The sequence below is a fragment of the Chiloscyllium punctatum genome, chromosome 14, assembly GCF_047496795.1.
Source record: "Chiloscyllium punctatum isolate Juve2018m chromosome 14, sChiPun1.3, whole genome shotgun sequence".
Lineage (NCBI taxonomy): Eukaryota > Metazoa > Chordata > Chondrichthyes > Orectolobiformes > Hemiscylliidae > Chiloscyllium > Chiloscyllium punctatum.
This window is the reverse complement of record NC_092752.1, coordinates 40,695,767-40,709,885: the sequence shown is the minus strand read 5'-3', so window position 1 is coordinate 40,709,885 and position 14,119 is coordinate 40,695,767. Positions and strand designations below refer to the sequence as shown.

Here is a 14,119-nt window from a genome sequence, read left to right as displayed (position 1 = left end):
ACATAGTCTTGAAAATGATGCAATGAAGATTCACCAAAATGTACTGTAGTCTAAAACAATTAAATCTTATGTGTTTGCAGAGAAACTCAAAATTAAAGGTAAAATTAAGACATATTCTGATTAAAATGATGGAGAAGTTTTACAGATTTGGTTGGATAGGTATATGAAAACTATTTCTCCAGGTTTGGAGGTGGGAGGCTAAGGAGGGCTTGCATAACAAATGGGAAAATCCTTAAAATTGGAACCTGTCCATTCAGGAATTAAGCAGGAAGCTCTACCTGACACAAAAAGTAATGTAAATTGGTTGGTCAACAGGAAAAATTGCAACTGATATTGGGAGATATTTGTTCGATAATGGTTAATGAAGTTTTGAAAAGTTTCTGCCATTTGGCAGAACTCCAACTTTGTCATCATTAGATTCAGCAGTTTGAATTTGGTTTTTAACCTCTTCCTTTACAGAGGTACATTTAAATTCATCACATTTACAAATGTAACTACAGAATGAAGGATGTGATGTGGGTGCAATGATTTGCCAGGTGGGGAGTGGGGATCATAAACTGTTGTGAGATTACGTGACGTGAAGTGAGAGGAGCTAAAGCAGCTTAGCATCCCCAACAGCGATTGCTGTCTGCCATGTAATTCGATCCAGACAGTGCAGTTTCCAATATACCTTTCAATTTCTTTCTCACCTGTTGTTTGCACTTGCTTTCTAGGTCAAATTAGAATTGAGTTAATTCAAGACAAAAATCAGCTACTCATTCATTCTGAAATTTGTGCAATTTCTATCATGACCTCTTGATCTGCAGAATGAGCTTTAAGATAACGTCATAGGTTGAAAGTCTACCCAAGTGTGTTTAACCAGTTATAGCAACTGGCAATTCATAACTTTTTGAAAATTAATTTTTTCAAATAATTTTCCTGATAATTAACTTGTCATTTTAAATCTGTTAAATTGTAATTGCAATGATTCATTTCAATTCAAGCAGAGTTCACCTATCCAACAACAATTTATTGTGGGACTTGTAAAGAAGGACAACAGTTTTAGACTGGAGATATAACTAGTAGCAAATGTAGGCTGGAAAGAACAGGGGCAATTGGTGAACAGAATTTAATGATTAAAGATGCTTTGAGCAAGTTTTTTTGGAAGTTAGAATGTAGGAGGCCAGGCAGGTGATACTTAAAAACTCATTTTGGTATGAGCACAGTCTTATTTCATCTGTGACAGGGTGACATGAGTTAACAGAGTTTGCCATAGAAACAGAAGGCAACAGCATTAATCACAGTATTTCTGGTGGAAGAAGGTAAACAATGGGAAAATAATGTTTCTACCTATTGATGTCAAATTGTTCCATCCATTTAAATGGCTTCAAACCTTTTGCATTCAGTACAGATCATTAAAATTACCATTAATGCACAATGCCTTGTTATTCAAAAAAAACGTTTTGTTTTCAGCTACTTTCATTCTTAAGTTTCAGAACCAAGGTGAAACTATGATAGAAAAATGCAATTAAGATGCAGATCAATTATGACCGAATTGAATTGTGGTACAGTTATATGTGATTGAGCCTTTTCCCACGTTCCCATAGAGGCTGAATGTTAACCAGCATGGGGAGGGATGTGACAGCAGGTTGATATGTCCAGCTGATGACATCATGAAACTTGATGTAATCCCTGACCAGTTTTATTGTTTTCCTGTCTGTACTCCAGGTCCAGTCCCTATACGGCTAATGAACGGCATCAACGTGTGCTCAGGGAGAGTTGAAGTCTATCGTAAATCCAGTTGGGGTGCTGTCTGTGACAGTTCGTCAGCCCAGGCGACAGCGAGCATCGTCTGCAGGGGGTTGAACTGTGGGGCAGCTCTGTTAGCAACAAATGGTAGTTACTACAGTGGAGAGGGGACTGGTATCATCTGGTTGGATAATATGCAATGTGTTGGGACAGAGCCTGCCCTTGATCAGTGCATTGCCAATCCAAGGATGGAAAATAACTGTACACAGGGACAAAATGCTGAAGCTGTCTGCTCAGGTGTGTACCTTTATCCTTGCTCTTTGAGTATTATGTTCTAAATTGACATGGTAGAATTCAAATCGATCTTGACAGGTTACTAGCTAACTTATCAGTCCATTTGACTAAGTTACTAGATTGTGCCACTACCCTTGAGTTTTTGGAAAAGATAATCAAGTGTGTAGATGGAGGCAATGCATTTCACATTGTCTACTTGGACTTCAGCAAGGCTTTTGATAGAATACCACATGGCAGACTGATAACAAAGATATGAAAAAGACCATGGAATTCAAGGAAATTTGATTAATTAATGCAGAATTGGCTGAGTGGCAGGAAACAGAAGGTGATGGTCAAAGGGTGTTTTGGTGATTGGAACCCTGTGATGTGGGCATCCACAGGGATCGTGTTGGGGCCCTTACTGTTTGAAGTGTTTGTAACTAATTTAGACTTGAAGTTCATGGATGATATTAAAATTGGTGGAGCGGTAAATAGTGAGGAGGATAGCCTTAGATTGCAGGAGGGGATAGATAAGCTGATCAGCTGGGCTGATCATTGACAAATGAAATTCAATCTGGATAAGTGTGAGGTAATGCACTTGAACAGGACAAGTGAGGTAAAAGACTAGATGATGTTTGGTAGGACTTTGAGGGGCACTGAGGATGAGAGGAAACTTTGTACGCATGTCTATTGGTCCCTTTTTGAAGCAGAACTGGGAGATAAAGTGGTTAAGAAGGCGTACAGTTTAAGAACAGGGAGGTGATGCTGGAACTGTATAAAATGTTAGTTAGGTCACAGTTAGAGTATTAGGTGCAGTTTTGGAATCTGGGTTAAAGGTGGGGGTGAAAAGAAAATTTACCAGAATGTTGCCTGGGCTGGTAAATTTTAGTTATGAAGAGAGTTTGGATAGACTGGAGTTGCTTCCTTGAAGGAGAGAAAACTGAGGGCTGGTCATAATTGAGATGTATAATACTATGAGGGGCGTAGATGTGGTAGATGTGAAAAATAACATTCCCATTGGAGAAGGCATCAGTGACAAGGGGGCACAGATTTACAGTTAAGGACAGATGGTTTAGAGGAATGTGTAGAAAAACATTTTCACCAAGAGGATGGTGAGAATGTGGAACTCACTGCCTGTCAGGGTGGGGGCGGCAGAAACTGAACTGATTGTGTAAATCAAGGAAATGGGATAAGATCTCCTAGTCATTATGGAGACATAGTTACAGGGAGTTCAGAAATGGGTAATTAACATTCATTCTGAATTTGACATTTCAGAAAGACAGGAGGGATGCAAACGATGGTTGGATAATAAGAGAGGAAATGAGGACAGTTATGAGAAATGATCCAGGCTCGAATGATGTAGTTGGTGGAGGTAAAAGGAAAGGAGACAGAAGTAGCAGTAGTGTACAGACACCAAAACAATAGCCACACTGTTGGAGGGATCTAATTCAACAAATAATAGGAGTATGTAAAAAGAGCACAGCAATAATTATGGGGGACTTTAATCTTCATGTTGATTGGGTTAGAGATGTTAGAGAGAACAGCTATGACAAACAAATTCATAGAATGCATTAGTGAGTTTCCTAGTGCAAAATGTCATGGAGCCAACTGGGGAACAAGCGATCCTGGATCAAGGTAAAAGATTCCCTGGGAAGAAGTGATCTTACCTTGGTATCATTTAATATTTAGTTTGAATGTGAGAATCTTGAGTTGGAAACAATTGTGTTTAATTTAAATAAAGGAAATTATAATGAAATGAAGAGAGAGTGGATTGAGTTGCTAGATTAGCAGGAAAGACAGTACGCAAGTAGTGGCAGACATTTAAGGAGGTAATTTAGTGACAGCTCCAAAGACTGGGATAAATTTAAAAGCCCACAATGGAGGACCAGAAAGATAATAAAGAGAGAGAAAATAAACCATGAGGGCAAACTAGTGAGGAACGTAAACACTGATGATAAGAGCTTCTTTAAATGTATCAAATGAATCTGAGGATTTAGTTATTGAGAATAAGGAAATGACAGAGGACAGTTCCACCACAGAACACACCATGTGGTATCCTTCATTAAAGACAGCAATTTCCCCTCCCACTGGCTTGAAGATGCCCTCCAAAGCATCTCATCCACTTCCCACACCTCCATACCCGAATCCCATCCCTCCAACCGCAACAAGGACAGAATCACCTCTGGTCCTTATCTTCCAATCCACCAACCTTTGCATAAATCGCATCATCAGCTGACATTTCCGCCACATCCAAATGGACACCACCACCATGGACAGGTTTCCCTCCCCACCCCATCCGCTTTCCACAAAGACCGTTCCCTCTGCAACTACCTGATCATGTCCACGCTCCCCAACAACCCACCCTCCCCTCCTGGCACCTTCCCCTGCCACTGCAGGAATTGCAAAACCTGCACCCACACCTCCCCCCTCACCTCTGTGCAGGGCCCCAAAGGAGCCTTCCACATCCATCCAAATTTCACCTGCACATCCACACATGTTATTTATTGTATCTGTTGTTCCTGATGCGGTCTCCTCTACATTGGGGAGACCGGACGCCTTCTTGCGAAGCGCTTCAGGGAACAACTCGCACCAACCAACCCCACTGTCCCATGGCCAAACATTTCAAATGCCCCTCCAATTCTGGTGATAACATGCAGGTCCTGGGCCTCCTCTACTTCCACTCCCTCACCTCCAGATGCCTCATCTTCCACTGCGGGACTCTTCAACCCAAGGGCATCAAGATGGACTTCACCAGTTTCCTCATTTCCCCTACCCCCAGCTTACCCCAGTTCCAACCTTCCAGCTCAGCACTGTTGTGATGACCTGTCCCACCTGCCTTCCCATCCATCCACTTCATCCTTCTCTCCGACCTATCACCTTCACCCCCTCCTCCATCCACTCTCAGCTACCTTTTCCCCAGCCTCACCTCCCTCCAATTTATCTCTCCATCCCCAAGGCTCCCAGCCTCATTCCTGATGAAGGGTTTTTGCCCAAAATGTCAATTTTCCTGCTCCTTGGATGCTGTCTGACCTGCTGTGCTTTTCCAGCACCACTCTAATCTCGACTCTAATCTCCAGCATCTGCAGAAATCACCTTTGTCTAAATGACAGAGGAGTTAAACAGGTATTTTGAATCAGTCTTAATACTTTGGAAGGTACTTTGATCATTAATACTGAAGAATAGGGATGAAGAACGTAGTACCATCACCATGAGCAAGAATAGCATCAGACAAACTAATGAGTGTGACAGTACTTTGTCTTTAAGACTTTTGTTTTTAATTTGAAGGCAGAACAGTCTATGAGAAGATAAAGAAGTTGTGAAGCTTTGGAATTTTTTTTGAATTTTGGAACATGAGAAGTAGCCTGAACAGGTGTGGTTGAACTCCCAGAGAACCAGAGATGTTTAAATTTAGCTTTCAGCAACTGCTGTTGGGTCTTGAAGAAGTGAAAGTTATTTTTTTCCCTCTCAATTGCAGCCAGAAGCTGGGGATTCTCTGCCTGTTGTGGGAACTGGGTGTGAGTCAATTCTGTTTTCTGAAAATGCGTTCTACCAAGGATATGTTTGTGAGATATCGTTGTACTTTAACTATAGCATCTAAATAAATTGTGTTTTGCTTAACATTGAGTAGTTTAACTAATCAAAATGTAACCAGAACACAGGACTTCATATTCACCTTTAAAATAAGAAAAAGCTAGGGTCTAGGCAATCTGCTTAATATATTTTGACAGGATGTGGCATGGTCCAGAACATGGGGCTAAAGGCAGATGAGTCTCCTGATCCCCATGACTTGCATCCTAGGATCTTTAAGAGATAGCTACAGAAAGAGATGAATACATTGGTTATAATTTTCCAAAAGTCCCTGCAGTCAGGAGAAGTACGAGAGGATTGAAAAACTGCCAGCGTGACTACAGTTTTCAAAAAGGGCAGGAGGCATAAAGCTGGTTACCATAAGTCGATTAGCCTTACATCTATTGTTGAAAAGTATTGCAGCATACTTGGAAAATCATATTCTAATCAAGCAGAGTCAGCATGGCTTCATGAAAGGGGATTAATCTCTACCCAATTTATTACAGCTGTATGAGTGAATAGGAGTGTTGTGAGATTAGATTAGATCCTCTATAGTGTGGAAACAGACCCTTCGGCCCAACCAGTCCACACCGACCCTCCAAACAGTCACCCACCCAGACCCATTTCCCTCTGACTCATGCACCTAACACGATGTGCAATTTAGCATGGCCAATTCACCTGGCCTGCACATCTTTGGACTGTGGGAGAAAACTGGAGCATCTGCAGGAAACCCACATAGACACAGGAGAATGTGCAAACTCCACACAGTCACTCAAGGTTGGAATCGAATCTGAGACCCTGGTGCTGTGAGGCAGCAGTGCTAACCACTGAGCCATCCTGTCACCCCACTGTGTATTTGGACTTCCAGAAGGTGTTCAATAAGGTACCTCACAAAATGTTAAGTCATAAGATATGGTCACATAGTGTTGAAGGCAGTATTTTGGCATAGATATAGAGTCGGCTAATGAACAGGAAACAGCGAGTTGGGAAAAGGGGGGGTTCCTTTTTAGGATGTAACCAGTGGAGCTCCACAAGGACTAGTGTTGGAACTGCAACTGGTTGTAACATGTATGAATGACTTGGAGGAAGGAAGCAAATGTCTGCAGCCAAATTTGCAGATGATACAAAAAATAGGTGGGAAAGCAAGTTGTGAGAAGGATACAAACAGTTTACAAAGATATTAATAAGTTAAGTTAGTGGACAAAAACTTGGCAAATGGAGTATAGTGTGGGAAAATGTGAAGTTGTTTATTTTGGAAGGGAGAAGACATGAACAAGTATTATTTAAATGGAGAAAAATTGTAACACAAAGAGATTTCTGAGTACATGGGCATGAAACACAAAACTAGTGCCCATGTGCAGAAGCTAATCAGGAACATTAATGGAACGTTGGCCCTTATTTCAAGGGCGTTGGATTATAAGCATAGGAAACTCTTCCTGCAAATGTAAACGGTAAGGCCACACCTGGACTACTGTGAGGATTTTTGGTCCCCTTATTTAAGAAAATACGTTATTTCAGAGTTCAGAGAAGGTTCACTAGAATGATCCCTGGAATGAAGCGATTGTGTTATGAACAAAGTTTAAACAGGTCAGGACTCTATTTATTGGAGTTTAGAAGAATGAGAGGTGATCTTATTGAAATGTATAGGAGGGCTCGACAAGGTAAATACTGAGAGGATGTTTCCCATCATGGGAGAGTTGAAGACCAGAAAGCATAGTCTCAGGATCACGATAATGTAAGCCTGAAATGAGGAGGAACTTGTTCGGAGAGTTTATGAATCTTTGGAATTCATTGAAAAGGGCAGTACTGACCAACAAAAAAAATAAGTCATAATTTTAAAGGAAAATTAATAACTCAAATAAAAATGACATTCCCTGGGTTGAAAATGTATTCTTGTAGCCCTGGTGAAAACCAGCCACAGAAGGCCTGTAATGTACATACTCTGTCTCCAGGAACACCTAAGCACAAACCTAACAGGCAGGCAGTCAGGTCAAGTGTGTTTATTAGAGATTGAAATTAATCCCCAGTTCATGGCAGTTGTCTGCCCAGAACAAACACAATGAATATCAAATTAATATCTGGGCTCAAAAGTCCAATCTTTGACTTTGATGAAAGCTGGGTCAGTTTAAATACATTGCCATTTTTATTCCAGGTCCAGTGCCTATACGCTTGGTGAACGGGCCCAGCATGTGCTCTGGGAGAGTTGAGATTTATCGTAATTCCGCCTGGGGCACTATTTGCGACAATGGCTGGAATATTCGTGCAGCGAGTGTGGTCTGCAGAATGTTGAACTGTGGGACAGCGCTGTCAGCACCAGGAGGAGCCTACTATGGAGAGGGGACTGGGGATATCTGGTTGAATGATGTGAGGTGTAATGGGACCGAGCCAGCCCTCGATCAGTGCTTAGCCAATCCATGGGTGGGGAATAACTGCGCACACAGCCAGGATGCTGGAGTGGCCTGTTCAGGTGAGTGGGACTGCCATGGCAACAACCATATTGCCACCTTATAACTACCTTCTGCCCAAGTGAATATTCATGTGAAGGTTTGTATTGTGTCTGAGTCCATCATTGAGTGATACCAAGCCCCTCACAATAGGAAAGTCACAGGCTCTATCTTCTGCAGGGATTATGATCCCTCGCAGGTGTTTGGGAGGAATGAGATTCTGAGGAGAGAGTTTGTTGCACAATTAGCTTTGACTACCTGGTAGTGACAAGATTTCTCCCAGGTGTAGGCTGCAAGACATTCCTAAAACTGGAGAGGAGACAAGGTACAGGTATGATCAACCTGTACTGATACCAGAAGAACAATGTAAACAACAGTGAAGGAGATATACTGGTCTGCCTTTTGTGCAGACTTCAAAATGGACTACAGTACATCTAGCCAATTAATTTGAAAGCTTTGCTGTTATTACAGGTATATTGTTTTCTTCTTTCTGATCTCTCCAGTATAAACACAGATCAGTTTAAACTTGTGCTGTTTTTATTCCAGGTCCAGTGCCTATACGCTTGGTGAACGGGCCCAGCATGTGCTCTGGGAGAGTTGAGATTTATCGTAATTCCACCTGGGGCACTATTTGCAACAATAGCTGGAATATTCGTGCAGCGAGTGTGGTCTGCAGAATGTTGAACTGTGGGACAGCGCTGTCAGCACCAGGAGGAGCCGATTATGGAGAGGGGACTGGGGTCATCTGGTTGGATGATGTGAGGTGTAATGGGACCGAGCCGGCCCTCGATCAGTGCTTAGTCAATCCATGGGTGGGGAGTAACTGCACACATAGCCAGGATGCTGAAGTTACCTGTTCAGGTGAGTATTTTCAATCCCACTCCGTTTTAGGTATTAGCTCTCAAACAAATGGCATTTAAAGCCTATGTTGCTGGATTACAAACCTGGGTTTTGGATTAATACAGGTCATTCTGGTATAGCACGTGTTTCCTCAGCCCGAATTGGCTATATTGCAATAGATGAATTGTATATGTTGTTTGAATAACACAAACTTTCTCCTGAACAGATGTAATGGTTTTACACAGTGCAACTTTCTATAGCACGAGTTTGCAGAGGAAAACAACTGTCATGTTCTAGCGGAACGACTTGTAGTTCAGGCCACCTAAGTATTTACACAGGCTTCTAGGTTATTAGCCCAGGTCTCTGCATTACTCATCTAGGATTGCTCATTTTGGCCATTCAATTAGCAAGCTTCTGGACAAATTATTAAGACAATTACATTGCCTTAGAAGGAGTGCAGCTCAGATCCATGTGAATATCTCTGGGAGTAGAAAGTAAATTACAAAGATAATTTGAAGAGACTAGGAGGGGAATTTTCATTTCTGATGTTAAATGTGGAAGTGGTCTGAAAATTGGAAGTGACCTTCCCCCAGGATGGAGGGCTTTTCCCATGTGATTGCAATCTCCACAGGTCATGACATTCTCATATGCTGGTAAAACACTAAGTTTTCTTGGTGGGCAACATGGCTGCAGGGCTGCAACATGTGAGGAGTTAGTCCATGCTTTAGTGGCACCTCCCTCGGAGTGGTCCTGAAGGTTTTACACAAAAGAAGAGATGGGCTGTTTCACAGGCAACAAGATGCCATCCTGCATTACCAATGCAGTTTGGATGGAAGTGACCATGACAGTCATTATCTGCAAAAACCAGGGAAGAGACTGATTTCTTGTGCAACACCAGAATAAGTGCCACTCCCAACTCAATGTTTCATGCTCCTTTCACTGTGAGGTAACATTGTAAAGGTACCACTGCACAGCACTGTTACACACAAGACTGGGTTTCAGGTATTTCCATCGCATGCAAACAATTTCTAAAACTTCATTGCTCCAACCCATATGGTATTGTACGCACCACAGTCTCTCCCATTGCCAGGGTGCACACCGAAACCAGAAAAGGTACTAAAACCGTTCAATTTCTGCACCACCGGCTCATTGAGCTTTCATCGCAACTAGTAGGACCTACACAGCACAATCTTCTCAGAGACTTGCATGTGGCTTCATGCTGAATGCTCAGTTGCTTGTAAGGCATCCGCACCATGTAAAGCTTTATTTATCTCCATGAGCTCTAGTTCATTAATCACACTGAACCACTTTTCATTTAGAACAGACACTCATGGATTGCACTCTCAGTACATCCAGAGGTATCTTGCAGCACCATTTCCCCTTTGCCAAGGACCCAAATGCCTCCATCTGTTCAGCTGAAAATCTTTGCATCACACCAATTCAAGACATTCCTAGCAGGCCATAGTCCTCTGGGCACCAACCGGAGGCACCCCTAAGATCATGTAAGGCGAGGTGACAAAGTCGGCAGAAGTGAGGACTGGAGATGCTGGAGATTAGATTCAAGGTTAGAGTGGTGCTGGATAAGCACAGCAGGTCAGGCAGCATCCGAGGAGCAGGAGAGTTGATATTTCAGGCAGGACCATTCATCAGAACATTGACTCTTTTGCTCCTCAAATGCTGCCTGACCTGTGTTTTTTCCAGTGCCACCTATTATTGACTTTGCCAAGTATTTGCCCACTCAGCCAGCCTGTCCAAGTCATCCTGCAGCCTGTTAGCATCCTCCTCACAGCACATACTGCCACACAGCTTAGTGATGTCTGCAGATTTGGAGATGTTGCATTCAATTCTTTGTCCAAATTGTTAATGCACATTGTGAACAGCTGGGGTCTCAGCACTAAACCCTGTGGCACCCCCCTTGTCACTGCCTGCCGCTCTGAAAAGGACACATTTATTCCAACTTTTTGTTTCCTGTATGCCAACCTGTTCTCTATTCATGTTAGTACATTAGCTCCGATACCATGAGCTTTAAGTTTGCTTACCAATCTCTTAAATGGCACCATGTCAAAAGCCTTTTGAAAGTTCAGATGCATAACATCTATTGATTCACCCTTGTCCACTCTACTGGTCACATCCTCAAAAAAATCCATAGGATTTGTCAGGCATGATTTCCCTTTAGTCAATTGATGTTGACTTGGACCGATTCTGCCGCTGCGTTCCAAATGCTGAGTTATTATATCCTTAATAATTGAGTCCAGCATTTTCCCCACATCCAGTTTCAGGCTAACTGACCTTGAATTCCCGTTTTCATCTCCTGCCTTTAAAATATGGGGGTTACCTTAGCTAACCTCATCCAGAGTCTATAGAATTTTGGAAAATGATCCCCTATGCATTCACTATTTTTACGGCCACTTTCTTGACCCTCTGACCCCTAGCATTTCCGAAAGGTTGTTTGGGTCCTCCTTAGTGAAGACACATCCAAAGTAATTGTTCAGCGGGTCTGCCATCTCTTTTTTGGCCATTCTGAATTCACCTGATTCTAACTATAAAGGACGTACATTTGTCTTCACTAGTCTTTTTCTCTTCACATGCCAATAGAACCTTTTGCAGTCAGTTTTTATGTTTTCCGCAAGCTTATTCCATTTCATATTCTATTTTCCTCTTCCAAATTCAACCCTTTTTCGTCCTTTGCTGAATTTTAAATTTCTCCCTCTCTTCAGGTTTGCTTTTTCTGGCCCATTCATATGCTTCCTCTTTGGCTTTAACTCTATCCCTGATTTTCCTTGTTATCCTTGGATAAGCACCCTTCCCTGTTTTACTGTTACATCAGAGAGGGATGTACAATTGTCGAAGTTCATCCAAATGTTCTTTAAATATCTGTCATTACCTATCCACTGTGAAACCTTTAAGCATCCTTGGCCAGTTTATCCTAGCCAATGCATGCCTTGCACTATCAAAATTTGTTTTCCCTTGTTATCAATGGATAAGCCCCCTTCCCTGTTTTACACTATGCACATTATTCAGTCTAGGATGGTCTGCTGTCTAGTTGGCTGTTCGATGTTATTAGTCAAGGAAACCAATACTTCCCTCATGCTTTCCAGGAAACCCTCCTCCATTATATTGCTACAAGTGTGGTTGGCCCAATCATTGTACAGAATGAAGTCACCCATGACAACTGCCGGGCCCTTACTGCATGCATCTCTAACTTCCAGTTTGATGCAATCCCCAATCTCACAACTCCTGTTTGATGATCTGTACATAACTCCCACTGACATTTTTTTTCCCTTTGGTGTTCTGCAGCTCCACCCATACAGATTCCACAGCATCCAGGCTAATGTTGTCCCTTACCGTTGTGCTAATTTCTCCTTAACCAGCAAGTCCTTTTCCTTTCCATCTATTTTTCCTGGAAATTGAATACCCCTGGATGTTGAGTTCTCATCCTTGGTCACCCTGGAGCCAGGTCTCCATGATCTCAATTACATCATATCCACTAATAACTGTCTGTGCAGTTAATTCATCCACCTTATTAAAGAATACTCCTCACATTGAGACACAGAACCTTCAAGCTTGTTTTGAGATTTTTTTGCCCTTTGTGAATTATGATGTAATGTGGCCCTTTTTGATTTTTGTTTTTGGTTTCTCTGCCTTCACCGTTCACTTTTTCCTTTACTGCCTTTTGTTTCTGTCTCCACTTTACATCCCCCAACTTCCTGCAGCAGTTCCCAGGATCCGGTTTGTACTGGTCCCACCTCCCCCAGATCTGGTTCCACTGTCCCAGGAATTCCCCTCTTGCGCTATCCTTCAAGCCACATTTTCATCTTATCTATCTTGCCATTTCTACTCTGGCTGGCACGTGGCACTGGTAACAATCCAGGGATTCCTACCTTTGAGGTCCTATTTTTGAATTTAACTCCTAGCTCCCTAAATTCAGCACGTAGGACCTTATCCTTTTTTCTTAACGTGTCTCATTGGTACCTTTATGGACCGTGACAGCTGGCTGTTCACCTCCCCCCTCCAGAATGTCCTGCAGCCATTCCAAGATATTCTTGACCCTTGCATCAGGGAGGCAACATACCATCCTGGACACTTGTTTACAATGCGGAAGTGCCTAGCTATTCCCCTTACAAATGAATGCCCTATCACTATAGTTCTGCCACTCTTTTTCCTATGCTGCTGTGCAACCGAGCCAGCCATGGTGCCATGAACCTGCTGCCATCTTTCCCTGGTGAGCCATTTCCCCCAGCAGAATCCAAAATGGTGCATCTGCTTTGGAGGGAGATGACCACAGGGGACCCCGACACTGCCTTCCCACTCTTCGTTTTTCTGGCAGTCACCCATTCCTTATCTTCCTCAGTAATTTTTATCTGCAGAGTGACCAACTTACAGAGCCTGCTATCCATGATTCCCTCAGCCTTGCAGACATTCCAAAGTAAATTAAGCCACAACTCAGAGCCATCAAGTGATCAGACAGGAACTGCAGCTAGACAAACTTCCTGCAAGTGAAGGAGTCAGGGACATCAGAAGGGTCCCTGAATTCTCAAATCACTCAGGAATTACAGAGGAGGAAGTGATGGATGTCTTGAAACAGTTAAAGTGGATGAATCTGCAGGACCTGATCAGGTGTACCCGAGAACTCTGTGGGAAACTAGAGAAGTGATTGCTGGGCCTCTTGCTGAGATATTTGTATCATCGATAGTCACAGGTGAGGTGCCGGAAGACTGGAGGTTAGCAAACCTGGTGCCACTGTTTAAGAAGGGCGGTAAGAAAGCCAAGGAACTATAGACCAGTGAGCCTGACCTCAGTGGTGGGCAAATTGTTGAAGGGAATCGTAAGGGACGGGACGTACATGTATTTGGAAAGGCAAGGACTGATTCGGGATAGTCAACATGGCTTTGTGCGTGGGAAATCATGTCTCACAAACTTGACTGAGTTTTTTGAAGAAATAACAAAGAAGATTGATGAGGACAGAGCAGTAGATGTGATCTATATGGACTTCAGTAAGGCATTCGCCAAGTTCCCCATCCGAGACTGATTAGCAAGGTTAGATCTCATGGAATAAAGGGAGAACTTGCCATTTGCATACAGAACTGGCTCAAAAGTAGAAGACTTGGTGGAGGGTTGTTTTTCAGACTGGAGGCCTGTGACCAGTGGAGTGCCACAAGGATTGGTGCTGGGTCCCCTACTTTTTGTCATTTACATAAATGATTTGGATGTGAGCAAAAGAGGTACAGTTAGTAAGTTTGCAGATGACACCAAAATTGGAGGTATAG

The 14,119-nt window shown here is 42.7% G+C and overlaps 1 protein-coding gene across 1 annotated transcript in view; it reads left to right on the top strand.

Moving 5' to 3' along the window:
* Positions 1 to 14,119, top strand: part of LOC140485458 (scavenger receptor cysteine-rich type 1 protein M160-like) — a 96,546-nt gene that overhangs the window by 21,053 nt on the left and 61,374 nt on the right. Inside the window, exons 7-9 of the mRNA XM_072583661.1 lie at positions 1,708 to 2,025; positions 7,721 to 8,035; positions 8,559 to 8,873. Of these exons, the coding sequence (XP_072439762.1) occupies positions 1,708 to 2,025; positions 7,721 to 8,035; positions 8,559 to 8,873 (948 nt within the window). The remainder of the gene's footprint in view (positions 1 to 1,707; positions 2,026 to 7,720; positions 8,036 to 8,558; positions 8,874 to 14,119) is intronic.